Here is a 23,331-nt window from a genome sequence, read left to right as displayed (position 1 = left end):
CAAATTAAAAGAAATAATTTTTATGTGATTTAGTGGTATTTTAGGGGGACAAAATTAGATATATATAATCAGTCTAGCAGGAGGCGTAATTCAGGTTTTCTGTTAATCCAGGCACTTCCTCTTTCTGACAGTTTAGTGTAATGGGATTTTTTATCATCTCCTAAGAAAGCAGTTGGGTAGTTATTAGCGTAAAAGTGCATTTTATCTGTTCTTACTGTAGTTTTATAAAAGGTTACAGATGGAACTCCCAGGCCTGACATTCCGGGCTCTCCAAGATCTGGCCTACGCACCTGTGTGCGCCAGCCATCTGTCATCCCTCCCCACCAGCCCACTCCTGTCACTTGCATAAGATGTGAACTTTAGGGCGGCCGGGTGGCTCAGTTGGTTAGAGCGTGAGCGCTCAACAAGGTTACCGGTTCAATTCCCGCATGGGATGGTGGGCTGTGCCCCTTGCAACTAAAGATTGAAAATGGCAACTGGACTTGGAACTGAGCCGTGCCCTCCACAATTAGATTGAAGGACAACGACTTGGAGCTGATGGGCCCTGGAGTAACACACTGTTCCCTAATATTCCCCAATAAAAATTAAAAAGCAAAAACAAAAATGTGCACTCTAGCCCCCATGCCTTTGCTGTGCCGGGTGTTCCGGGGTGTTCCTGACTGGAATGCCACACCCCGTGCTGTGTCCCTGGCCTCTTCCGCATATCCCAGTTCCCAGCCCCACACCACTTCCTCCTACCCCAGACATAGGGTTGTTGCTCTTCTGTTTTTCTCTCATGACCTTGGACATGCCTCTGAATTATCACCTTGAGTTTCCCACACTGCCTGGCTCTCTTTGATGTGTTTCTGCAGTGGGTCTTCCTATGCCTGGCACGTAGCCCATGTTTGGTTAAATGTCCGGGTGAATTCCTGATACCAGAGATTTCAAAAGACAACTCTTTATCCTTTTTTTGTAGGATATCCGACACGAAGCCAGTGACTTCCCATGTAGAGTGGCCAAGCTTCCCAAGAACAAAAACCGAAACAGGTACAGAGATGTCAGTCCCTGTAAGTATTCACATCGCCATTACTGGTCTCACTGGTCTCCCTGCTTCCATTGCATGGGCTCTTCCTCAGCTGCAGGGCCTCTCAGTCAAGACTCCTGTGGCCCCGGGGTTTGGGAATAAATCAGTAGCAATAGCGATTTATGACTTGATTGTTTCCTATTATAAAGGCATTGGAGACTTATAGTAATGGTTCATTTTTCTACCGTTGTAGAAGGGGTAAGGTTTCAGTTTCTGGAAAATTCAGCTAAGTTCAAAGCACTTTTTTTAGCTTTGACAATTTTTCTGATGAATCATTTTCCTACCAGCTGAAGCAGAGTGTAGCAGGCATAATATAACCTTTTCTGGATGACTCAGCAGCGGTATTATTAGACCCCAAGCATTATATTGAACTGTAATGATGCCCTGCCACAGCATTGAGGGGTGGGAGCTGTTCACGCCCTCCTGAAGACACAGGTCAGCGCGCTTGTGGAGTTCTGCCCACTTCACACCCTGCCGCCATCATCACATTTCTAGCTCTTTCCTGCCATTAGCTTGCAACGTGCCTGCTGGCCTCTGGCAGCCTCCTCTGCCTTCGGAGTACTTGGCTCTCAACCTACTGATATCTTGAAAGTAAATAAGTCAACGTGTTAGAATGTCTGTGAAGCAAGAAACGCTGGAACTGAGTAAAGCACATGAACTTTGCCGTCTCCTCAAGGCCACAGAAGCCTTTTGACTCAACCTGCAGGGTTTTTAGACCTTGTCAGTCAGGGAGGGTTGGGTTACAGCTGCCAACCTCTCCTATGGCAGTGTTCTCTGCTAGGGACATAGGTTCTGTGGGGCATCCCTCAAGCAGCCACTTCCTGCCTCCCTCCTAAAGCACACTGCGCCATGGCTGTGGGTGGTGGCTTTCGGTGCTCTCTGCAGGAGAGTCAGCAGTGCCCGGCTTCCTGGGAGAGGAGTAGAACTGGTCCTGGATTGGGACAGAGCAGCCTGCCACTGACAGCTGTGTGGCTTTGGGCAAGTTGTTCTCTGACCTTCAATAAAACAGGAGTCACATTGATCTCGTAGAATTGTGTAAGATGAAGTAAAATAACATTAGACACTTAGCCCAGTGTGTCTCTCATAAATGTCGGTGGTGGCGGAGATGGTCGTTAACTTCAGACGCATACCCGGAATATCTGACGTGCAATTCTACGTTGTCAAGCGACACATGATTGTGCCCCCATACCTGACACTCTGAGTTAGCCTGTCTAGGCTGTGGCACCTCGGAGGTTTTATTTTTTATAAGAACCTCTCCTCGGGTGATTTGCTGTGAGATCTGGCCAGCTGCCTTGAGCTTCAAAGAGCAATCACTGTTCACATTTTTCACCAGTGCCAGACCCTTGGTCTCTAGCTTTTGCTGTACTTGCTCTGAATGAGGTACTAATGTTGTCTTCAATATTCCTTTTCTACATCTTTGCTCAGTTCTATGTTTTCTATGGTTTTATGAACCAGTTTTAGAGGGAAAATAAGCATTTAAAATATTTTTCCAGGGAAACATTCCCAAAATTTTCGCCCTTAATCTCACTCCTTATATTTTTCTTTTCTCCCCTACCTCCACTTCCCAGTAGAAAAAAGTAATTTGCTTTTTAGGTTATAGGAGTAATGGGAGAATGATGCAAGTAGATGGGGATCTTGTTATCCATTTGGCAAGTGAAAACCCAGTGCTCCCAGGAGGAATCGTTTCCCCAAGCCCCAAGGTCACCCAGTGCGTTTGACCCACGCTCATAACCCACCAATGCCAGTCACATAATTTTTTTGAGATCTTTTATCTCTGTGACCCATTTAAATAGTACCCAAGTGTTTCAGTTTGTATGAACCTTCCACAATGAGAAACCATATTCCAAACAGTAGCTAATTTTCAAAAACATCTCTTTGGAATCCTTTAGAACAAAAAGCCCCAAATCTCTTATCCCCATTAACCTCTCCTTTCCCATTGGAGCAGGAGAGAAGATACCGTTTATGGGTCGTCATCAGAGTGCACCATCCCTTGTGTTGTACCAAAATAAAAACATTCACCTGCTCTTATTAGTTGCACTAGCAGGATAAGGAAAGTGGCCGTCAGGGAACCATTGCTTTTGTGACAAAGTCATGGTAAAAAGAAAACAAAGTGGCCATGCTTTTTCAGTAACCTGGGCGGAACTTCCAAAGGAGTGTTTATTTTTAAAAACTATTCTGAAAGTTATATTTAATATACTTTCAGTGTTTTGGATTCAAAGCTTATTTTTTCCAGTTAAACTCTCTTTTCAATGTCTTTGATCATGACAGGTTGTGACTTTGAAAGATTTAGAATCATTTAAATATGTTATACTTGAACTTTTTAAAAAACTGTGCAAAGAAATTCAAGGTGTGACTTTTCACACTGTTGTATACTTAGTTAGGTCATTTAATCTTCAGACCTTTAAAGGGTAAGTTGGGTGTGCTCATAAATCTTACCCTATAAAAGTATATATTAGGCATCAAAGAACAGATCTCTTGATACCCCCTCTCCCGCAGCGTACCAAGTTAAGTTGTGAGGGCAGTAAAAAGTGTCATAGGAAGATATGACTTAAGAACAGATTTCCCAAATAGGACGGAATCATGTTTTAGTGTAGTTTATCTCTGTTGCTATTTAGCGTTAAGTTTCAGACACTTCAAAAATCTTTCTGAAAGTACTAGTCATCCCCATATTAATGACTAATCTCAGTTACAAAAGCACAGCGTCAGCCAGTTGGAACGCCCTCAATGCCACCAACTCACCTTCTTTGCTTTCCCTATGGGGTGCACTGCCTTTTTAGACACTTGGTCCTCCAGAATTAACCTCTGAGTTCTGGTTTGCCTTTCAGTTGACCACAGTCGGATTAAACTACATCAAGAAGATAATGACTATATCAATGCTAGTTTGATAAAAATGGAAGAAGCCCAAAGAAGTTACATTCTTACCCAGGTAAACCCAGGATTGTCTGAAATTTTTTCTAATGGTTTTTGCCTTACTTGATGACAATTTAAGCGTTTACGAGTGCTGTTACCTACACCTCAAATAAAATCTGCCACATCCTTTAGAAGGTCAGGCTTTAAATAACCCATAAAAGCAAGGTAGGGGAAAATCCTCCTTCAGAGATTCCGTTGGGTTGTAACACTAATCTTTTCTGGGAAGTACAATATTGCTAGGTTATGAGAAACAGCATTAAAATGGCAGCATTGCCTATGGTCTGTGGACAGAGGCAGCAGATCCGTGGCTAGAGAAGAGCCTGTGCTTCTACTGATTCCCTAAGTATTTGCCTGAGAGCACTGGGTGCTTCTTTAGGAAATCTGAGAGGGTTAGCAGGAGACCAGGAGCCTTTGTCTAGATACCCATTCAGAATTCCTTGGCATGGGCCTCATTCTTCAGGAAAAAAAAATCATTAGATTACGTGAACAAGCATGCAAAATCACTTAAAATTCCCATTGGTTTTTGGCATCTTTATGGAAAAAAATCATAAAGGTGGTTTAATAATTGACCTTCTTGTGAAACACTTACTGGTATATGACCCAAAACAATGGGTATCTGGGAATGGGGATAAAGAAATTTCTTTTTGGTTAATTTTCTCAAATCATAATCTGTTACCCATAAATGGTCTAATCAGTCTAAGTGCCTCTCTTTTTTTAATAATAATTTTTGTTTTCTCATTCCATATCACTTTGTCCATCTTATGTATGGCTTTTGGTTATAGGGCGATTTTGAACATAATTCTGCCTAATATTTGGCAACGAAAATGATGGTGAAGTCAGAAAGTGCTAGGGCTGCTTTGGGTCAGGAAGCTAGATGAGGGCATGTTTGCCGCGGTCCCTCTTCCTGCCCCTTTTCATTCTGGCCCAGTTCCTCTCTGTCCATGACCAAAACCAACCCAAGATGCCTCCCAGCCAGTGTATGGGCCGTCAGCCACGCAGTGTTCGCTTCTGGGGGTGCTGCTAAGTAAGTTCTAGGTGTATGAGTAGGGAGCGGGCCTTTACCAGGCTCTCAGCTCATGGTCCCCCCAGCACGTCTGGGGTGGTTGGAGAGGCTGGAGCCGGTGACGAGGAGGGAGATCCCTGGTGGTGGCAAGCTGGTGGGAAGAGGCGGAGGCCAAAGTGGCTTCGTGGGAACTTCTCTTTTTAGAATTCAAGTCTTACTTCCTGATTTCAGCCATTCAACTTTGGTGTGGGGTCAGGAAGCCCAAAGCAAAGACAGATAGGGTGTATGAAGTCAAATATAGCATTAGGAAATCACCATGGAAACTTTTGCACCCATGCCCTAGCAGTTACTTGGCACATCTGAAGTTCTGTCTGTTTTGTCAGGTGGTACCATGGATAGATATGTAGCTGCTGACATGGTCTCCCTTTGCCCTGGGATTTACAAAAGGGATTAAAGCAGCCTAACCCCGAAGTTGCACCCCCGGATAGTATAACTGAAACATTTCCCAAGCCACGGAGCCAAGAAAATCTTGCCCATTTTTCATTTCCATTCATTATACAAATAATATACGTCTATAGTCTTATTATTTAAAAAAAAAACAACCCAGAGATATAGAAGTGTAGAAAATAACGTCCGAAGTGCCCACCTTCACCTCCTTCATGAAGGATTGGCTGAGTTTGGTGTGTATCCTTTCAGACCTTACGTGATTTTGAATCCCTCAGACCCATTCAAAACGGGGGTGATGTTGGGTAGGGAAGGCGACAGGCTAGCAACTGATGAGAGCCACAGAGGCTGCAGCTGTGGAAGACCCAGTGATACGCCGGGGTCCTTGTGCCCAGCTCAGAGGATGAAAGGCCCAGCCCAGCTGCCCAGCGAGGAGGCCATGTGATTCCTGCCTTCCCAGAGCCGTTTTTCTGTTGCCTGGGGGAAAGGGTTGACATGTAATCCCTGTTTGCATCTTACAGCACGTATGTGGAATGTGGACTTTTGGTTCAGGCAGCAGGATCGAGATGAGTTCAGGGAAGAATGTAGAGGGCACTGAGGGTTTGCGTGGGCAAGGAAAGTGGCAAGACTCAAAACATGTGAACAATAAGGAAAATTTGGATGAAAATAGGCGAGAATGGAAACCGTTCTGGTGAGGTGACAGGTGATGTCCCTTCCAGGCCATACTAAGAATTGAGACAGACTCGAGGCCTTCGCACCCTTGTTTGCAGTAAACATCTGTGCGCATTGCAGGTCGGCTGGAGTGAGACGGGCAGCTGCGTGGCATTCAGCGCCCCACCCCCGCGACACGCTGGGCTGCTTGACTGACCGTCTTGTGTCCACATGGCTTATGTTTCTTGGCCAGGTTCACCATTAGTAATAGTAATAATAATAGCTAACATTTCATTGGTTGTGTACTGTGTTCCAGGTACTGTGGGAAGGCCTTTATATGTGCGAACATAGTTCATTTTGAAAACCCCGTGAGTGGGTGCTGTGATTAGTCAAGTGAGATAAGTGGAGAAACGGGCGTGGGAGAGGTGAAATGACTTGTCCAAGGTCACACAGATAAATGATTGGAGCTGGGACTTGAACCGCCAGAAGCCTCCCTGTTGATCACTTGCCCATGCTGCCTGTCGCCTGCCCCCAGCAGTGTTGTCCACTATTCCACCCCCGCTTAGTGACGGATCCTTGTGGAGCCAGCCCCTCAGCCACCCAGGCCGAACCAGAAAGCAGAATCAGCATTTGCGCTCCGTTGGTCATCCCTGAACCAGCCCTGAGATGCGGCACTGACCTTTCACCATATGTTAGGAAATAGAACTGTGGTCACTGACCGCTGGGCACGGAGGGTTGGGTCTCTGTCCCACCCTCTGCCACCACCCTGCTTCAGGGCACTGTCATCTGCTAACTGCCAAGATGAGCTCGCACTGGAAAGGTTTATGTGTAAATGGCATGCACGTTGTGGCTTATGTTTTGCAGGGCCCTTTGCCGAACACGTGTGGTCACTTTTGGGAGATGGTGTGGGAGCAGAAGAGCAGGGGCGTGGTCATGCTCAACAGAGTGATGGAGAAAGGGTCGGTAAGTCGTGCCTCCGCCTGCTTTCGTGGCGCTGTCTGCGCCTCAGTCCACAGAGTTCACCATCTTTCCATTGCTTTTATAGTTCTTTCACAGAGTGTTTTTTGTATAAAAAAAAAGTTAAAGAAGCACTACATAAATACATGTTTATTGTAAACAAGTCAGATACATAAGTGCATTAAAAGGAGGGAAAAATAAAATTGCCCTTGGCCTGTCAGCCCCACCCGTGAGCCTCCGGGTTTGGTGTGTGTGCTCAGCTTCGCCCTGACCTGTGGTTCCTGCGCAGCTGCCGTTGCGTCAGGAGCTGTGTGTGTGGGCCTAGTGTTCTTCGGAAAAGCCAGTGTCTGCTGTGCCTTCATCATCCCGGCTTCTCTGGCTGTGGGAGCCACTGCGGGCTGGATTTGCCTGCGGCTCCTGGCCATTCTCTTCAGTAGGGATGTTGTGTGCTTTCGCATTTACTTTAGGATTTGTGTCATCCTTTCATCCAAGTTCTGTGCAACTCTTAAAACAGCCCTTGGGGTTGTATGTGCACCAGAGGTGTTTGTTCAGGTCGTCACCCTGTGTGCGCCTGTCCCTTTAGCCACACCTCTACCTCCCACCTTTCAACTTGCTCCCCTCTGCCTGTTCTGACCTTGCATCTCAAATGATCTTTCTAAAGCCAGCCTCACCACACCTTTTCCCTGTAGAAAGCCCGCCTGGGGCTCCCCACTGCCTCCTGGTGGGGCTGGCAGTGACGGAGGGTTGGGCCCTACTTATCCTGGACCCTTATCCCACCTCTAACTCCAAACTCCAGTCAGAACAGACCTTTTTTCTTGCCATCTTGCCATGTTCTCTGAGCTAAGGATCTGAATCACAGTTTGTACCCTCACCCCACTTCCAGGGGTCCTCAGATTGCTTCCCTCCGGTCAGCCACAGCATGTGCTCTCCCTTCCCACACGGCTCGCTCTGCCGGATGGCCTGTCAAAGGCCTGTCTCCCGTGAAGGCTGCACGTGTGCCCGGCACAAGTGTGGCATTCAACAGAGCGAATAGATGCCACATCCCCACTACCCGGGCCCTTCCCTCTTCCCCCGACACCGCCGGCACCTGGGGGGCTCTCCAGCCTCAGAGGTGAGGCACTGGGGGAAGGTGAGCTGAGGATGAGAGACCAGCAGGAACGTGTACCCAGGCCTGGCCAGGGCCTGGCACTGTGCTCTCGGGGGCTCTGCGGGGCACTGCTCTCACAGCTGTCCTGGCCACCTGGTTGCCAGAAGAACATGAGGGCTCCGGAGAAGCCACTCCTCCAAAGAAAGCACAGTGGTGGCCCTAAAGGGTAAAAACAAACTGCAAAGAAGTAACACATCGGAGGAAACTTGAGCAGTGAAAACAGGAGGCATTCACCACAAAGCCTCTTCGTTCCCCCCACTAAAGACACAGGCTCGATTACTCACAGCAGATAATTCTCTTACCGCAGCACATGTTTAAAATCATATATTTTTGCCTCTGTCCCCTTTTCTTAAAGGAACATACTTCTTTGCTCAGTCATAATAAAGAGCTTACCTGAGTATTCAATTGATGAAATAATGCTGCTTAGAAAAAAATGCTCTCGTTGAAAGTGGTTTTTAATTTTTTTCTGCTTCAGTGGCTTGATTAATAAAATGTGAAGTTGCAAATGTGAAGCCAACCCCCACCTGTCACCATTCTTGTCAGTAATTTTGAATAAAGAAGCAAAACATGAGGTTCCCACAGTACACATTCCGCAAGGAAAAAAAGGGGAAACCTGCGAGGGTGTGCCCCGCGAGTCAGCATTCAGGGTCTCAGCCCAGGCACTGCTGGCATTTGGGACGGTCATTCTCTGGGGCCGTCCTGTGCATTGGAGGATGTTTAGCAGCTTCCTGGCCTCCACCCTCCAGATAGCTGTGGCACTCTCGCCCCCAGTTGTGGCCCCCAAAAATGTCTCTCTGGTGTCCCCGCGGAGGCAGAATTGTCCTCTGTTGAAAACCACTGTTATAGATGGTGTTACGGGTTGGGAGTTTTAAAATCAAGACTTCTTTATTCAAAAATCGTCAGCTATGGTAGCATTTGCTTTTTATTTGTTTGTTGCTAAAAGTTCAAGTAAAACTTCTGTTGGTTGCACAAGGTTTGCTTTAGCTGCTGTTGTCATAGTACAAGGAGTGTTGGAGTTACATGTTCGTCACCAGGCCTTGCTCTTGGTGGTCTCCCACCGAAGGCTGACTGTAAGTGGACCATAGATCCACTGAAACAGTCTTTCCCCTTGGATTGCTGTTGGCCATAAAAACATGGCTGGTTGGTTTCGCTGCACTTGACCGTGATAGCGTGACAGTAAGTAGTCCCTGTTTTCCTTTGTAACTGTTCTTTTCACTCAGGGTCATTTGGGCATGAAAAGCCACATATGGTTTGACATTTTCAATTCAACATCAACATCATCACCCTTTTAAAGGCTGACTGGGAAAAATTATAAGAAGTTACAGCATCTTATGTGCTCAGCTAATCTAATTATAAACTATCCACACAGCCCCTGGTAAAAACCAGCTTACAGAGCGTTTCCATTTACTGCATATTTGTTTTCTGGTTTCCTTCCTTCACCAAATAGTGTAGGATGTTCCCCTCTTATTTTTGGCAAACTGCCTATGACCCTTTGGAGACCCCGTGCTTCCTAAAAAACAGTTGTGCAGAAAATGATTGTGTGTTAGGCTGTGGTCCTCCAAACAGCCGAAGTTCTCACTGGTTTTGGTTTCCATGTCGACTTGAGGCGTGTCCATGTGGAATGCGTTATGCATGTTAGTAGGGTTAGGACTGTCGTGTAGGCAGGGAAAACACACAGGGCAAGTTTAACTACTACTCCAGAAGTGTCGCCTGGGTCTCTCTCCTGAAATCTCTACTAAAGATGCTATTTGATTTCAGCCGCTTCTGTGCTTGAGACTGGATTTTGTGTCAGAGGTACCTGAGGCCTTGTCCATCCCTCTCGTACTCTGCTTAGTTTTATGTTCATCATTCTTTGGGAGAGCAAATCATCCATCCCAGGGTCATTTCAGGTAACTTTCACAGATTGTTCCTAAGATTGCCAAGGACTCGCTCATATCCACCTTCATGGCAGTAACAGCAGCTATGACAACACTGCCACGTTGCTGTTTGGTGCCGATCCAAGAAGTGCCCCGATATGAATCCTGGTGAAGGACTGCTTTCTAATGAAATACATCTCCTGTTCAGGTCAATTTGTATCAATTTAATAGGATAAGAGGAAGCAGTGATCTTGTGCTTATTTTTTTGTTTCGTTTTCTTTTGTGTGTTTAAAACAAAATTGTCTACAGGAAATGACAGAGCAGAGCATGGCATGTTACTGGAGATGCCTAAGAGTTCTCTAAAATAAACATCAGTTGATTGACGCTTAGCGTTGCCAGAGTTCCTGTTGTAGTGTTCCAAAGTCTTGGTCTTGACCCAGATTACAGAGATTTACTAGGCTTTATATTCAGTTTTGAAAGTGAGTGCTTGCTGTGTGGAGGTGGGATTGAAAAGACTCGCCTTCCCTGCCCATGAGCCATGAAAACATTGGCCTCTTCTTGGGTGGCATCTGGCCATTCTGCATCTCTGCTTCTTTGCCCCACTCTCTCTGCTTGCCGTGTTGAGTGCCCACCCCAGCACACATGTTTTTGAACCTACCTGGCAGGCTTTGTTTCTGGGGTCTTAAGGAGTTACACAGGTCTGATCATTTGAAGTGTGGGAATAAATGCATCCTTTAAAGGTCGTCAAAAGTCTTGCTTCCAGCTGCCCCACTCGTTTGGCTAAGTGGGGGATCTGCCGTGTCATTCATGCTTGTGTGTCCTGAGTGGCAGAATCACCGCCATGCTGACGGGTTGGTCTTTTGCAGCTCATCATCAATGTGGAGGGGTGACATGGGTGACACTGGCTCACACGTTCACACAGGCCTGGGTCCAAGCTCTTTAGAAAGCCCATGAGCCTTCTGTTTGGGGACCGTGAAGTTTGATGCTGTGTTGCCATCACTTCCTGGTGTTTCTTGATTTGTCACTGTCTCTGTTTTTGTTTTGTTTCTTGGGCAGTGTGCAGCTTCAGTAGAGCAGGACCAGTGGGCATCTGTGCTCTCTTCACCCTCCTCAGGAGCCTCTTGGCTCCTCAGTGCCCAGGTGATACACAGGTTCCCGCACCTGCTGCCAGAGTCGCTGTACTCAGGCCTCCACTGGCCCTGTTTCCCGCTGCTCGTCTGACGTGGGCTTCTCTGCCTGGGAAATCCTAGTCGTCCTTCCAAACACACCTTTGTCAGAGGCTGCTTCTTCCATCAAGCCTTCTCTGATCTCTTCCGTAACCCCGGCCGGCCTGAAACATTGACCTCTTCTGAATTCCCAAGGCACAGCCATAGCGTTTCCCCCTCAGCAGTTCCCTCAGGCCACCTTGTCTCTCCTGACAGACAGGCTGGCCCTGCAGGGACTCCCTCCACCTCCTGTGGCATTTCAGACACAGTCATCCTTGAAGGCCTCAGAGGAGGTGTGGAGTGGGCGAATACATTGGCATTTACAAGTGTCTTGAATTTGTATCATTTCCCAAAGAGCTGTTCACACACACTGATGTTTCATTTGATGGAAGTTACAACATTGAGCTTCCCTCTGCCTCGGCGCACGGTCAGTCCGCCTGGCTCACAGACCTTGCAGCTTAGCCCCCATCCACCTGCTGCGTTGGTCCATCAGTCATCAGCAAGTAGAAATTGTAAGTAACTGGCGCAGAAACTTAGCTCAAGTAAAGTATGCCACAAAATTTGAGTCAAAGTCTTTTTCTTAAACTCTAAACGGAACCAAATCTTTGTGCGTGTGCTTGCTTTAAAGGTAATGTTACACTTAAATCAAGACCATCAAGTAGTTTCTGAAATTATGAAACTAGAACATGAAATGTGTTTTTCTGAACTGAGTAAAACCAGAATGAAAAGGTGGGATGAGACAGTGGGTGACCCCAGACCTTGGAGGAGGTCTGGCCCCTCTGCAAGCCTTCTCCAAATAGTTTTCGTTTGATGACAGCCCTTCAGCCTTTCAGAGTGTTTCACATGGAGTCTCTCCTAGTCGTATCTTCAATTAGCCCATATGTTCCCCAGGGTCAGGAGTCTACATTATGCCAACAGCACCGATGAGGTGCTTGACAATCTTTGAAATGGCTGCATAAAGCTATCTGTGAGAGACTAAACCTTTTGTGAGACTAAACCTTTTGTCTGGCTTCGCCTCGTAAATGACAGGGAAAGGAGCAGAGCCCTGAAACACCTCATTGTGTGGATGACCAGGGGGCTGCTGGGTTTGGAAGTCTGCGCCCTGTGTGCACAACTAGTCCTGGCTGGGTCTTCACAGTCCCCTCCCCCGTTCCCCAGGAGGCAGGCAGGTTATGCTGATGGGACTTCCAAGGTCAGAAAACCCCAGCGCTTTGGGTATCATAAGGATTGTACAATGTAAAAAAAAAAAAAAAAAAAAAAAGATTGTAGAAGATACCCTAAACCTTCAGTCATTGGAAAATGGTCAGTTGCTCACAATAATTCAGTGTTATTTTCTCCCCTAGTTAAAATGTGCACAGTACTGGCCACAAAAAGAAGAAAAAGAAATGATCTTTGAAGATACAAATTTGAAATTAACATTGATCTCTGAAGATATTAAGTCATATTATACAGTACGACAACTAGAATTGGAAAACCTTACAGTAAGTGTGGCACACACTTAAATACTCAGACGGTTAATGGTTGAGGTGTCTTTTCTCTTGAGTGACATTACCTAATGCCCACTTTTCTCTGAGCAAGGTGAGGTTTTGGCACTATGGTGAGCAGAGCTTACCTGCTTACTTACCAGGTGACAAGGGGTGCCTGGGGGGCGGGAGGAAGATCTTAGGTACCTCCTTCACCACAGAGCTCGCCCTCTCTCTCTCTGTCTCTGTCTCTCTGTCTCTGTCTCTCTCTGTCTCTCTGTCTCTCTCTCTGTCTCTCTCTCTGTCTCTCTCTCTCTGTCTCTCTGTCCCTCTGTCTCTCTCTCTCTGTCTCTCTCTCTCTCTGTGTCTCTCTCACAGCACTGGAGACATGAGCCCTGCCGTAGCCATGCACTGAGACTAAGGGAGTGATTTATGGAGGGGTTAGATGGAGGATTCTCAGGAATAATGTTGGCAGGAGGTTGGAATGTGCCTGGAGGATTATATAGTAGACATTTTTCCATGCTTTTTAGCATCTGCAAGCCTGACATACTAAGAATGACTTCCGGTAAACTTTTGCGAGTATTTTTCCTGCTTGTTGAGGGAAACGGAATTCGGACTGCGCAGAAGAGGGTGCTGTCTGGGGGGCAGAGCAAAGAGCAATGCTTGGCGGCCTTGACATTGGGATCTGTTTGCTTGAACAGACTTTGTTTTTAAAAAGTCTTCCTCAGACATGCGTACCTGCTCAAGTGCAGGTCCAGAATGAATCCCTTGAGAAAAAGGTAGGCAAGTGTGAGGGAGGGCACAGACAGGAGATAACCCACACCTTCAGGATTAAAAGAAAGAACTTATTTGTGGCATGTTTTCTTCTTACTCGGTTTTCAAAATATACACAAAATAGAAGAGGTATTTCTCTTTTAAGCCATTAAAGTATTAGGAAATCATTTTCTAGAGAGGAAAGGATGAAATAGCTGAGTATAGTTCTATAAATTATCCTAATATCATACGCAGATTTCTCCCAGTCCTGCAGAAAGATACCAGTGTACGTAACAGCGGGTGCAGGGTCGAATGTGTATATTCTTTTCTGATGTTAGGTCATTGGTGTGTATTGAAGGTCCTTCCACACATTTTCATCACACTCGGGTTAGAGAAGGTTGTCATAACTAAGCTGTAAGCTCTGGGAGGACAAGGGTGCCATCTCTACCTCATCGTGCCTGGCACGGTCCCTGGCACACGATAGGCACGTTGTGGACATTTGACAAATGAAGGAAGGCAGTGTTGGTAAGCGGGTCTCGGGCAAAAGCCTTCTCCATCAGCTGCTCTCCAGATGCCCTAGGCACTACCTTGGCCCTTGGCACAGCACCGCAGGAGACACTCCAGGCTGGCATGGCTCCTTACCTTCAAACCTTGTTCCTGTGCCCACTTGAGCAAGACTTGGAGGCCTTACTTAGCCAGTGACTGGTTCCCATCTACTGTGTGCCCTTTGCTTAGTAAAGACCTGGAGTGCTCTCCTCCCAGTGAGAACTACATTTTGGTCACTGCGACTGGAGACCAGGTGTCCACTCTGGGAGTGGACTCTCTGGCTCAGAGGAAGGAGCCAGGCTGGATACGGCACCAGAGGCCATTCTTTTTTCTGCTTCACTGGGAGCAGACTGGGCCAGAGGGAGAAACACTTAGCGCCATGGGCCACAGTCCTCCTTTCAAAAGTTACTGCAACAGGCTCAGAACACAGGCTCTGGAGTCAAGCAAACTTAGATTGGAACTCCTTCTCCCCACTTAATGGAGGGCTGGCCTCCGAGCCTCAGTCTCCTAATCTGGAAAATGGTAATGATGGGAATCCATACGTGCCTTGAAGGATTGGTGCGAGAACTCAGTGAGTTAATGTGCTCAGCGCTAAAATGAAGGCAGTGCTCTGGCGTCCGTTTGTTTAGCTGGGTTTTGAGCCACACATGGCAACCTCCAGTCTTTGCAGACTGAGCTGGGTACTTTTTTCTCTAAAATGACAACCCTTGTGAAGCCCTGAGTTTCCCAGAGCTGATGCCACACATACGCAGTTCTGTTTTCACTCTTTCGTGTGAAACCTTGTGCTATTTTTATGACAAGGTTACCGTGGGTGGCGATGCAGCATCATTGTGGGGCAGAGAGAAATCAGTTGTGATGACGACAGCAGAGGTGAGAGGGACATGGGAGAAAGGAGGGGGCCGAGACGGGCTCATCCTAATGGAAGTGAAGTCAAAACAGGAGCAGCCTGCGGTCCGGGGTTGAGCACGGCGCCCGGCACCGCGGTGCGTGGCGTGTGTGGACCGGGTGCACGGCCCCGGGGAGAAAGGCGGAGCGTTACAGCTGCCTCAGACTGAGTGGGTGGAAGGGCCCTTGGTGTGGACTTGGAATTTGTGATTGCTGTACAGCTGATTCTCTTAGAATCGCCATGAGTATTTTTCTCTTTCAGTCTAAAGAAACTCGAGAGATCTTACATTTCCACTATACCACGTGGCCTGACTTTGGAGTCCCCGAATCGCCAGCCTCATTCCTGAACTTTCTTTTCAAAGTCCGTGAGTCAGGGTCACTCAGCCAGGAGCACGGCCCCATCGTCGTGCACTGCAGCGCCGGCATCGGCAGGTCGGGGACCTTCTGTCTGGCCGACACCTGTCTCTTGCTGGTAAGGAGGCCCTTGGAGACCCTAGGAAGAGACAGGACCACATTTAAACCTCCGCTCTGGCCTGGCCACAGCTCCTCTGGTATTGTCTCTGCAGTAAACGAGCTTCGATCTTCATTTTTTAACAACTTCCCTCCCCTGAAAATAACTTTATGCCAAATAGCTTTGTTTGGAGGGATGTTCTTAATTTTAAAGAGGAATCCTGCAAGATCCAAAGAAGCCCTTGTCTATCATTCTTTCCCCTGTGCTTAGATGGCCCCGGTCTGGCTACATTTGCTCACGTCTTCCCTGCTCTGATTTTCCCTGAGTAGGCACTGGAGAGTCGGGGCTGGCTCAGTGTGTCTCCTTTCTGGCTTTCAGATGGACAAAAGGAAAGACCCTTCTTCTGTTGATATCAAGAAAGTTCTGTTAGAAATGAGGAAATTTCGGATGGGGCTGATCCAGACAGCAGACCAGCTCCGTTTCTCCTACCTAGCTGTGATTGAAGGTGCCAAATTCATCATGGGAGACTCTTCAGTGCAGGTCAGCATTGCTTTTGCTTTCATGCAGGTGTGTAAATTTTCTATTTTTGTATCTGAAGAAGGGGGCTGTCAGTTGTCAAAGTTCAAACACTGTCATGTGTCAGAGCAAATAGCTGTCCTTCGTGGTTAAATAGCTAGAAAGTTGTGGAAATGTTCACAGGCTTCCAATTTCTGCCTTTAAAGTGGGCACATAGAAAGCATTAATAGAGAGAATAGACTTTATTTTCAAAAGATTTCACCTTCCAAGTGTATGTCTGGAGACCCAAGAAGCAGCGAGAGCCCCTCACGAAGCCATCACCTCTGCTCACTGAAAGAGGAGCAGATTTCTGACAGGTCGGCTGAGCATGACACTGATGGGACTTCCTCTTGTGGGTTTTTCCAGGAGCAGTGGAAGGAGCTCTCCCACGAGGACCTGGAGCCCCCACCTGAGCATGTCCCCCCACCTCCCCGACCACCCAAACGAATCCTGGAGCCACACAATGGGAAATGCAAGGAATTCTTCCCAAACCACCAGTGGGTAAAGGATGAGTCTGAGGAGGATAAAGACGACGGCCCCATCCAGGAGGAAACCAGAACACCCTTAAGTGTCCCCTGCAGTGTGGAAAGGTAATATGAGAGGGTGTTGGCTTATTGGGGGTGGGGAGAGATGACCTTCTGTGCCAGAAACACGTTAATATTGAAAGCCTGTGGGGATGGGGCCCCTGGACTGGCCTCCACTCTGGTTGGAGGAGTCTAGGTACTTAGCCCAGTGTTGGCTCTGGGAAGCGATGGACTTCAGTGGGGTTCTAGCTCCACCTTGTGGTGCTCGTTGGGATCAAGTTTGAGCCCTGGGAGTCCGACCTTCCCACCCGTGATGACAGTGCCCTGCCCCAGGCTTCCAGCATTCCCAGAATGGTCCTTTCAGGAACTGAACTTTTTCATGGAGTCTGGATGAAATTGATTGCCGTTTTGCTTCCTTACAGTTTAACAAGATCGTTGAGCACCTATTGGTGCATTGCAATACTGAGGCAGCTAGACTGTAGCTCCCCGTCTGTGTTCTGGACCATCTTGTTGGGACGGGGATAGGAGAGATTGTAGTGGGAGCCTGTGGACAGTGATGTGATGGAGGTCCACCCCGAGGTGGCCAGCCTTACAGAAGAGGCACTCAACTTTCCCTGTGTGGTCAAGGAAGGAAGGCTGCCTGCAGGAGGTGGCCCTGTGTGGATGCTTGAAGAATGAATGGGAGTTAGCTCGAGCCTGAGACTATGGAGGCAGGGCCCTTGGTACCTGCTTTTTGGAGGGCAGTTTAAGATGAGTGCCCATTTTGACCCTGTATTTGTATGCATCCAAGAAGTTAGCCTACAGCAATTCTCAAACAAGTGTGCAAAGAGCTGTACAAGCAGAAGTGTTCGTTGTGGCATTGTTTATAATGGTGAGAAATTAGCGATGAGCCGATTATATACCCAGGGATTAGATAAATCCTGCTTTCTCTCTGTAGGGATGCACTGCAGCTGTTTAAGAAGGGACCTGGCTGTACCGATGTGGCAGATATTGGAGTGGCAGTGTCTGAGAAAGCGAGTTACACACAGTGTTTACCCCAGGGGCTCCTCTGGCTAAATTGAGCATTAGAGTCTCACCTGGGCACCTTGCTAAATGTTGATTGCCCTAGTCCTGACCCATGAACCTGAGTTGCCAGGGCCCTTCGTGCAATGGTCCTTATCACAGGTACACCAGATCTGCTTCTGGAAAGACTTATCCAGTGGGGCCTCCCAGAGCACGGGCCCTGTGATGTGCTGAGCAATAGCTCGGTGACTGTCCCTCAGCCAGGCTGTGCCCAGCTTTCCAGGGCCTGTGTTGATGTTCTCAGGATGGGCCAGCGTGCTCCATCCAAGGTTCACAGAGGGCTGAGGATGAGAGAAGTGGAGCTGCCGATGACTTGGCGCGTTCACGCCATGTGTTCTGTTTTCTTTACTCCTTGATACTTGTGTCTTTCACACTCTGTGTGTAAAGATGGTGAATAGGGAAGTGTGGATTTGGGGAGCTAAAAGCCAGAGAGTCCCAGGAAAAAGTGGGGTTGTACCAAGAATGTAAGTGCCATTGGGCACAAGTGGGAGCTCCTATGCACACAGGCCCCAGCCCTGCAGCCAGGGCCTCGCAGGGTAGGTGAGGAAAATCCAGTCCTTCATGCGGCCTTCTGTCTCCTAGGGAGGTGGTGCCTCAGGTGATCCTGTCTGTCACAAGATGCCATCTGGGCTAGAAAGGCCATGGGTGCACATGTGAGGCTGGACTTCCTGTGGCCAGGGCCTTCTTGATGGAGGCAAGGGTGGAAAGGGAAAGGCCTGGGTTAGGAGGGGAGCGGAGAAGGGCCTGGCTCCTCATGGGCCCGTGGGCCTCTGCTGGCCTCTCCTGAGCCGGTGCTGGAGCAAGAACACTGCACATTGTCTCCACTGGGTCTCACTGGCTCACTCCCCATGAAGGCAACCTGTGCACCGCACACAGGACACCTGGGCAAGGGTCCTCCCGCTGGATTGCACTGCAGACTCGGGCCTGGGACACCCGGGGTGGGCAAAGGGTCAGTGGGAACGCACGCTGTCCTCTACCAGCAGTGACAGGCCCCCCTGTGTGTCAGCATCTGTCGGGGTGCCCAGGGAGGGGGTGGAAGCATTCAGGCCACCCCATCGCGTTTCCTGACGAGGGGAACGTTGTACACGCAGACCGCAGGGCAAAGTTAGCACGTGTCTTTGCACTAGTGCCTGTAGTTTTCCTTTGACCGTTACCCACCCTCCATCACTAAGGAGTCCACCGGTTTCCAGAAGCCTATCCTGGCTGAGAGGGCCACCGAGGCCCCTGGGGCTGGGGGGGCGGTAGACAAGCAGGCAGCAGGCCGGTGTCAGCATTGCCAAGCTGTTTACATGGGGCTCATCTTTTCCTAGAATGCCTCCCGTCGTCGTAACTCCCTTGCCGTTGTATCCCCCAGAATGAGTAACCCGTCTCTGCCCCTCTCGTTCCTCAGCACGAGTCCAGACACTGAAGTCAGAAGGCGGGTTGTGGGGGCAAGTCCTTCCCAGGGGGAGTCGTCGTCACCCAAGGAGGAGCAGGACGAGGCGCTGACGCACTGGAAGCCCTTGCTGATGAACATGTTCATGGCCACAGTCTTCACGGCTGGCGCGTACCTGTGCTACAGGGTGTGTTTCCACTGACCGACGTGCCGGCAAGAGCACGTGTGCAGAGAGCACCGGCCGCGCCTGGCGTGAGCACCCAGTGCTGTGGAAGGATCTGAGCCAGTCTCAGAAGAAACCCATCAAAGGTCTTTAAAGTCTGGAACTGTGAAGGGCTAATGAGAGAATTGAGGATTGATGCACTGGGGTTTTAAGGAGCCCTGTGGTCCCAAGAATACAAGAGTCTAATCTCAGGGCCTTAACCTATTCAGGAGTAAGTAGAGAAAATGCCAAATACATCTCTCTCTCTCTCTCTTTCTTTTTTTTCTTTTTCTTTTTCCTTTTTGTGTTCATTTGTTTTTGGAAGAAAAAAAAGAATTACAACACATTGTTGTTTTTAACCTTTATAAAAAGCAGCTTTTTGTTATTTCTGGGGGAAAAAAAGACCAGGCACTTATGAAACTTTCTTGTACCCTTACGTGGTGTGGCCTGATACACAGTTTCTATTTGATTTCCCAGGGAAAGACTCCCACACTTTGAGGAACAGAAAAGTCCTCTGAAGAAGAGGGTTTAGGGTGTAGGGCACTGTCTGGCTCAGTCACTTCCTTTGCTGTGTACGCACTGAGCTTGCGCAGCACCTGCCAGCTTTTCCATTTGAAGAAGAAAAATAACAAAAGGCCATCTCTAGAAAACAAAACCCGGCTTGTGCTTTTGCTCAGGGTGCCCCCACTGGTTTCCCATGGTTCATGTCTTCATCCATCCACTCTTGTCAGCCATCTCACTCCTGGCCCGCCCTCATCACCCTGTCCCCCAAAACCGGCTTCCTCGAAGTCCCTGCCTCAGGGTCAGAGGTCACCACAGGGTGACCACCGGCTTCTCACCCTGCCATTGAGATCCAAGAGGAGCAGTTTCCACTTGATTGGAATATAAATGCCATTTGAGCAGAAATCCTCACGTGAGAAGTGTGTTGCTGTTTTAAGGAGAAAGAGGATTAGCTACCAAACTCTGGTCATGGAGATCCCCTCACAAGACGTTTTTTATCATTTTAAATATTTCACCTCTTTTCAGGCGACCGTCCTTGAGTTCATCAGATGGTTTAGGAACCTGTAAACAGTCTTTTTCCTTGGGGGTGATTTTTGGGAAGGGATCTATTGTAGAAAAAGAAAATCAAAACCCCTTTCACTGGAGTGGCGGGGGGTTGGGGGTGGACGAGATCGTGCGTGAGCCTGCGGCTCCATGCGGTGGGTCTGGGCTCATCTGAAAATATTTGGCTTCATCCCAGTTCCTGTTCAATAGCAGCACAGAATCTGACTCACCTCCACCCCACTGCCCGCCTCTGCTCGTAGAGCCTGCACCCGACGAGCAGGCGGGCGGTGGTAGGTAAGGGCCCACGCACAGCATAACTGGGCGTGACCCAGACGGCCGTTTGCTTGGCACTAGGCCACCCTCCCAGGGCTGTTGGTCTTACCTGTTCTTTTTCTGTTTTCCTCCTCTCCTTCAAGTACCAAATCCACAACCCATTTTTTGAGGAGAACAAAGGAAAGCACCGTGCTGGTGGGACAGAGGAAAGGTGGCCGGCGCTGGTGCGAGTCGAGAGGCTGGCCTGGCCCACGCACCCTCTTGGGGCGTCGCAGGCGGGCGACACAGCATCCTCATGGAGACTGCATGTTGTGAGCCTCTCCACTCCATATTTATTTTTTTTATTTTTTCCCCGAAAGGTGTCCGTAGTGCACTAGCATTTTCTTAAACCAATAATGTATTAAAACTTTTCGTGTCAGCCTTGCATCAAAGGCTTTCTCAAAAAGTACAATAATAAACCCTCAGGTAGTGCTGGGAACATTGATTTTGCCGTGAGTGAGCCTGCTGCGTCAGACCAGTACTAGGAAGGACGGTTGTAAGCGGTGGTTATTTTGTGACACTGTGGGTAATGTGAGAAGAGGTTTGGCATATGTTTATAGAACAGTGGGATAATATATAATGAACACTTGGATATTTAAGATACATGACGAGAGATATTTGTCCCCGTTACTCCCCTACCCGGTTATCTCAGTCACCGCTTTCCCTGTGTGTATTAGAATGCATGTCCCGTCTTCTTGTGTCCTGATCCAATACGACGTGCTTGAAATACTTAGATCTCTGCTTACTGAAGCGCCCCCGTGTGCAAGCCCGGTCTGCCTTTGCATGATCAGATCATTACGTGGCTGTGGTTCCTAAGACTGTTGCTGATCTGATCGCCGTTCAGCAATGGAGGGATGTTTTCCAGCAACAGATACTTGCCTGATTCCTGGCATGACACTCTGGTGACTTCCTGGTGAGGCCCGGCCTGTCCTGATCCAGCTGGGTCCCGCTGTAACTCAGACATTCCAAGGGGATGGGAAGCTGTGGTCACACCTCACGCTCTGGACGTTCAGGCAAGCAGGGCCCTCCCCCCGCCCCCGACACATACCTTTGGGATCAGCCTCCACTACCCCAAGTTCACACTCTTCTTGAGCAGGCCGTGATTTGGAGCCAAGGCAACTGTTGGAAACCACACTTGAAGCCACCTGGATGGCGACGGTCCCTTAGAATCAGCTTGCTGCTGCCTCGTTTGGGAGGGCCTTGCTGAGAGCGGCGTGTCTGCCCCCGCCCGCCCTGGAACCCTGGGGACCGATGGTGCTCACGACTCTTCCTGCGAGGGGAACTTAACGACCTCCACATTAAGTGGCTTTTTTAACAAGAAAAAAACAAAAAAGGCAGCTGTAGCTCACGAGCTGCTCTTTTGCCAGCATTTTCACATTTTGCCTTTCACGTGTTAGAAGTCGGTGCAGAGAAATCCTGTGGTGGGAACGTTAGAGGCATCGCCCCGCAGAGCCTTGGTGAGGTGTGGGTAAGGCGGAAGTGCCAGACTGTAAGCATTTTTGAGTTGGCTTGTTTGTTTGTTTTTGAAGTCCTGTATATGTATGTAGTAGTTTGGGTGTGTATATATAGTAGCATTTCAAAATGGATATACTGGTTTAACCTTGTATCCTTGGAAAACAGATGGCTCTCCATCTTGTTACACATGTTAGAGAAGTAGCGAGCTGCTCTACTATATGCCTTAAGCCAATATTTACTCAGCAGGTCATTATTTTTTACAATGGCCATGGAATAAACCATTTGTACAAAAATAAAAACAAACAAAAAAACGAGGTGTTTTGGTATAATACCTTTTCAGGTGTGTGTATACGTGGATGCATGACGGGGTGGGGTGGGGGGCGCGTCTCAGGGTCTTCTGTGACCTCACAGAACTGTCAAACTGTACAGTTTTCCAACTTGCCATATAAATGATAGGTTTGCCTTTTAGTTGCAACAATAAAATTTTTTTTTCTAAAAAACATGGATTTGGGGTGCTTCCCATTTCTTTGCTTAACGGGCCTAAACCAGGATGGGCAGCTCCTGTTCTTTCCGTCCCTGCTGATGTGAAGCGCGTGTTGTCCATCAAGCAGGGTTATCAGTTTCCCACATCTGAGGGTCTAAGGGCCTCCTGGAGTTGTGAGCGCCTCTGAGCCGGGGGCATTCCCCTTCCTGGGGAGCGTAGTTAACACGTCAGGCCTCAGCCCGTTTCCTTCAAGAACAACAAAACCCACCTTTGGAACTTATAGGGCCCTTGGATAACTTAAACCCACACAAGCTGTTTGAAGAAGTGCTCAGGCCTCCAAAACGTGTCCTTAGCCAACTGCCTGTAAGACACAATGGTTGTTGCCACACCCCAGTACCTCCGTACAGTCACATATGGAGAAGTGACGTGGAAATAAGGAGATACGCAAAATCCGTGTAGTCTTCCTTTCTTGTACCAAATTAAATGTAAATCTCCCCTCATGTGAGTTTTTGACTTTTTATTTTTGAAATAAGTGCGGACTTGCAAATTATTATAAAAGGCGTACAAAGAATTCTATCCTTCAAGGTTTTATAACTTACAAAGCTGGCTGCTGAGTAAACTGTTTATGCTTTGGGCTCCTGGCAGGATCCATGGAGCTAGGAAACAAATACAGGCAGGGTCACGTGACCACCAACGGCCATCGAGGGCTGTGGGGACCAGAGTGGTTTTGTCATGCCCACCATCACTTCAGTCTTTGTCTCATACAAAAATTGGCATCTGAGCTTTCACAAAGAATTGGAATACCAGTGCTGAAGAAAAAAAAGAAACTGAATTTGTAACTTGGAAGTGGAACTCAAGTGAGGCCAAAGGCCAGACCTGGGCCATGTCACATGGTGTCTGGATAAGAGAGGGCACCTGGGGAGCCTTCAGAGAGCGCGTGAATACCTTCCGCACACGTCTCTCGGTAGCACATTGGTGAGAGAG

General features: G+C 48.3%; 1 protein-coding gene across 2 annotated transcripts in view; it reads left to right on the top strand.

The window, feature by feature from the left end:
• Nucleotides 1-22,711, top strand: part of PTPN1 (protein tyrosine phosphatase non-receptor type 1) — a 61,842-nt gene extending 39,131 nt beyond the window's left edge. Inside the window, exons 2-9 of one of the 2 annotated variants that reach the window (XM_033094641.1) lie at nt 956-1,046; nt 3,889-3,989; nt 6,936-7,034; nt 12,580-12,717; nt 15,146-15,355; nt 15,713-15,874; nt 16,256-16,479; nt 18,866-22,708. In XM_033094641.1, coding sequence (XP_032950532.1) covers nt 956-1,046; nt 3,889-3,989; nt 6,936-7,034; nt 12,580-12,717; nt 15,146-15,355; nt 15,713-15,874; nt 16,256-16,479; nt 18,866-19,052 — 1,212 coding nt within the window. In that variant the 3' untranslated portion in view covers nt 19,053-22,708. Of the gene's footprint in view, nt 1-955; nt 1,047-3,888; nt 3,990-6,935; nt 7,035-12,579; nt 12,718-15,145; nt 15,356-15,712; nt 15,875-16,255; nt 16,480-18,865 lie in introns of both variants that reach the window. The other variant, XM_033094642.1, reaches the window with a different exon arrangement.
• The last annotated feature ends 620 nt before the right edge of the window (nt 22,712-23,331 follow it).

The sequence above is a fragment of the Rhinolophus ferrumequinum genome, chromosome 23 (genome assembly GCF_004115265.2).
Source record: "Rhinolophus ferrumequinum isolate MPI-CBG mRhiFer1 chromosome 23, mRhiFer1_v1.p, whole genome shotgun sequence".
NCBI classification, from domain to species: Eukaryota; Metazoa; Chordata; class Mammalia; order Chiroptera; family Rhinolophidae; genus Rhinolophus; species Rhinolophus ferrumequinum.
Note: the sequence above shows the minus strand (reverse complement) of the source record. Positions and strands in the feature narration are given on the sequence as shown.